This window comes from Dipodomys ordii, unplaced genomic scaffold (genome assembly GCF_000151885.1).
Source record: "Dipodomys ordii isolate 6190 unplaced genomic scaffold, Dord_2.0 Scaffold227, whole genome shotgun sequence".
NCBI lineage: Eukaryota > Metazoa > Chordata > Mammalia > Rodentia > Heteromyidae > Dipodomys > Dipodomys ordii.
Window position 1 is genome coordinate 396,091 of NW_012267443.1, and position 3,435 is coordinate 399,525.

Here is a 3,435-nt window from a genome sequence, read left to right on the forward strand (position 1 = left end):
TCACATCATCTGTGGCCTCTGCATCGTGTCCTGGTGTGGTGAGGAGTACCAGTGCGAATAGCCTGGCATGTAGCTGTTGGGGGGCATACTGACACCCTTGGCCGAGGCTGAAACGTCCCACACTGGAGGCAGTGCTGGCGAGCGCGGTGACAGGGCTGCCGAGCCCGGGAGGGGGTCGCTCTCGTGAGGGTTACTGCCTTGCTTCAGCAGTTTCTTAAACTTAGAGCGCTTGTTCTGAAACCATATCTTCACCTGGAAGAAACATAGCACTCATGAGGCCAGACAAACATGGAATGGGTACCTCTAACATGACTCCAAGCTTAAGAAGCAATCTTAGAAAAAAAAAAAAAACAACCAAAAAACAAAACTGCAATGCCAGAAGCCAAGTCCCGCCTCCCTCCACCTCTTTCTATCCTCCACCACCCCTCCTCCCTCAACCCACTCGATATCTTGTCAGGATACCTAACGTCCTGCTGATCCTTGAGTCGCATACTAGCCTGGGTTTTAAACAACGGCATAAATGAGAATAAAATAGGGAAAACCTGAATGAGATCATTGGACTCCAAGTTTGATGAAAGATCAAAGCCATGCAATTGAAAACATATCATATGCTAGCCGGTTTTAACATTTTTCCAGCCCCCTCAAACTGGTTACCTCTATGAATGTACGTTAGCATATGACTATGAAAAGAGGAGAGCCTGTAAATCTAAAAACAGATACATAGACTATATCTATGAATGCAGTGCAATGCCATCTAGTATGCATGAAGCATCTGTCTCCAGATATAAATATGTCTCTATACTCCTGCAGGGATTAGGCATTGTACCTCCCACCATTCCCTACTTTGTATGTTGCTTAGACAAACTGTGGTCAACAATCATCACAGGCTTGTTAGTGTAGTTGCTAAAAGCTTCTGAAAGCTAAATCTGAATCAGGGAACAAATTCGGACCAACTTCCCAAACCTACTGTATTTGAAGAAAGAAATCTTTGGTGCTGCTTCCTTTATCTTTACAATTCCTGGAATCCGTGTTTTCAGGAATAATACAAGTAAGTCATTGAGTAGCTGGAATCACTTCATATCAAACCTCAACTATTTTCAGTGGCAAAATTGCAAGGGAGAGCAGGCTAAACACAAAAGATCTGAAAGAACATCTGTCTTAAAGCACCATTCCATCAGTCCCCAACATTCAGTTCATAAAACCTGAGTATTACCCACCTAGGATCTGAAGCAGTTGAATTAATCAACAAAGACAAAAACTGCAAATGATTGCACTCTGGCTTTATAACCAGGGTTCTAATATACCTACCTAAACCCCTTTCTATGAGATCTGAAATGTCCCATACATCTTCCAAATTAGTAGGCCTGAAGCATTTCAGCAACTGTTCTTATCTGTGGCTTTTTACCAGCTATAATTTGGACAGCATTTCTTTTTGATCTTCAACTCTGCCATGTCCCCCCTCCAAATTCTACTGGGAGGGAGGGGCTACCATAGCCTGCATCATCCAGTGTCATATAGTTTAACCACTGAATTTAATGCAGTCTTCAGAAAAAGAGTCCACCTGACCCATCCTAGGATAGTTTGTACACTGGTGCCTTTGTTGAACCCCATGGCAAACAATGCCTACCTGACTTGTACTCCCCATTTCACTTTGTAAGTTTTCTTTCTATGTCAATGAGTTGAAATTCTATTACTTCCCAGGACCCTCAAAAAAAGAATCCTTAAGATGGGCCTTATTTTGCTCACTGGCTGTTCATCTTTCTCTCTTACATGGTTGTTCACTTTCAAGTTGTTTTGCTCTGGAATAAGATTTGATTGAATTATATGATTTGTTCATCAAAGGATGCTAGGCTCAGGTGGGGTGGCGGTAGGATGGGGTGGATATGCACATCCAATCCAGTATTCAATACCAGCTCATTTATTCCAAACTGGGAATCCCGGTAAAGTGCGCAACTCGAGCAAAGGCATTTGTCATTAAACTCCTTCTATCCTTGGTTGACTAGGCCAGGAATTCCTCCTCAGGTGCTCCCTGCCCGATTTGGATTTGCAAGCGGAGCCAGCATTCAGGACTACTCGTCCTTCCCGGGATTTACCTGTGTTTGTGTCAGTCCTAAGGAAGCTGCCAACTCGGCTCTCTCAGGAAGGGCCAGGTATTGAGTCTGCTGAAAGCGATGGTTTAAAGCCTGGAGCTGCAGGCTAGAATAAATGGTCCGAGGCTTCCGGATCTTTTTCCCTTTTCCGTTGAACCTGATTTCCCCGTTTTCGATCACTGTGGTTTTTTGTTGATCTGTAAGCAAATAACAGAGGAGCGATCGCCATGAGGCCGGTGCTGCTGGTCTCCCCGCGCGTGGCCAGGCCTGCGTCGGCTTTTCCCCAAGCATAAAACGGCTTTCCTCGAAGTATGCCCCCACGCCGCCCAGATCTCTTTAGGTCCACCGTGCCCATAGGTCCCCAGAGACTGCATACGCTAATCCCTGACTCTGTGTCTGGCCTAACAATGCGCGGCGGCTGGACCAAGGAAGCTCCGGGTGAAACAGACGTCCTCGGCCGCAGCACCGGGCGGCGCCCCGTACTTTCTGGGGCGCGCGGTGCGATGATGAGACATCAGCTCCCTGGGCTGAGCGGGGCTCCATTGCCTGGCTTTCCAGTGCCCGAAGCTGTATGGACCCACCCGGGTGTTAACGCGGCCAGTGGACTAGGTGACACCAGCTCCCAACCCCGGAGCATCAGGGCCCCTCAGCATGATCGAAAGGACTCTAAGTGATCCAAACCCTAAACAAAAACCAACCAGGGGCTTCCACCAGCCCCACAGCAGACTGCGCCTCGCAGGACAACTTTGTCCCCTCGGGTGCTGAAAAACACCAGTCTCAGGTCCTCAGAACCGTCTCCACGAACAAAGGAGCAACCAACATTGTAGGGGAAAAAAAAAACCCACAAAAACCCAGAGGGAGGGGGCACAGTCGGTGCTGGGTAGCGTGTGTTGGGGGGGACACCTCAAAGTCTGCAGGAAAGAACCCGATTGTCACTAGTTTAAGCAGAGCCACAGGCCAGGCCAGCTTCCCTCCAAGTCGCTGAGGCGCACTGGGCACCCCACGCAAAGTAGGCCACTGCCTGCCCCCGCGTGGGCTGGGCAGCAGACTCTGCTCCCCGGTCCCTGGAGCAGAAATGTCCCCAGTCCTGACAAACGAGGGGAAGGGCAAGGCAAAGGGTGCCCAGCCCGGGAGAGCTGGAGAGCGCAGTGAGGACCCACTTCGGAGAGCCAAGCCGGGCGCCCGCGGAGTCAGGGGCGCCGCGGGAACCGCACGCGTGAGGGAGGGGAGTGGTGGTGAGGCGGGCCTCACAGCGAGGAAGCCGGGGGTCCGGGACGGCGGGAAGGGGCCGCGATGGGAGAGGCCGGCAGGCAGGCGCCAGGCGAGCAGGGCGCGCTCGGGGCCC

The 3,435-nt window shown here is 50.5% G+C and overlaps 1 protein-coding gene across 1 annotated transcript in view; it reads right to left on the minus strand.

Moving 5' to 3' along the window:
- The window catches only part of Dlx6 (distal-less homeobox 6), a 3,957-nt gene continuing 522 nt past the window's right edge, over positions 1–3,435 (minus strand). The window contains exons 2-4 of the mRNA XM_013035851.1: positions 2,497–2,657; positions 2,094–2,287; positions 1–252 (exon numbers count right to left, since the gene is read on the minus strand). Coding sequence (XP_012891305.1) covers positions 1–252; positions 2,094–2,287; positions 2,497–2,657 — 607 coding nt within the window. The remainder of the gene's footprint in view (positions 253–2,093; positions 2,288–2,496; positions 2,658–3,435) is intronic.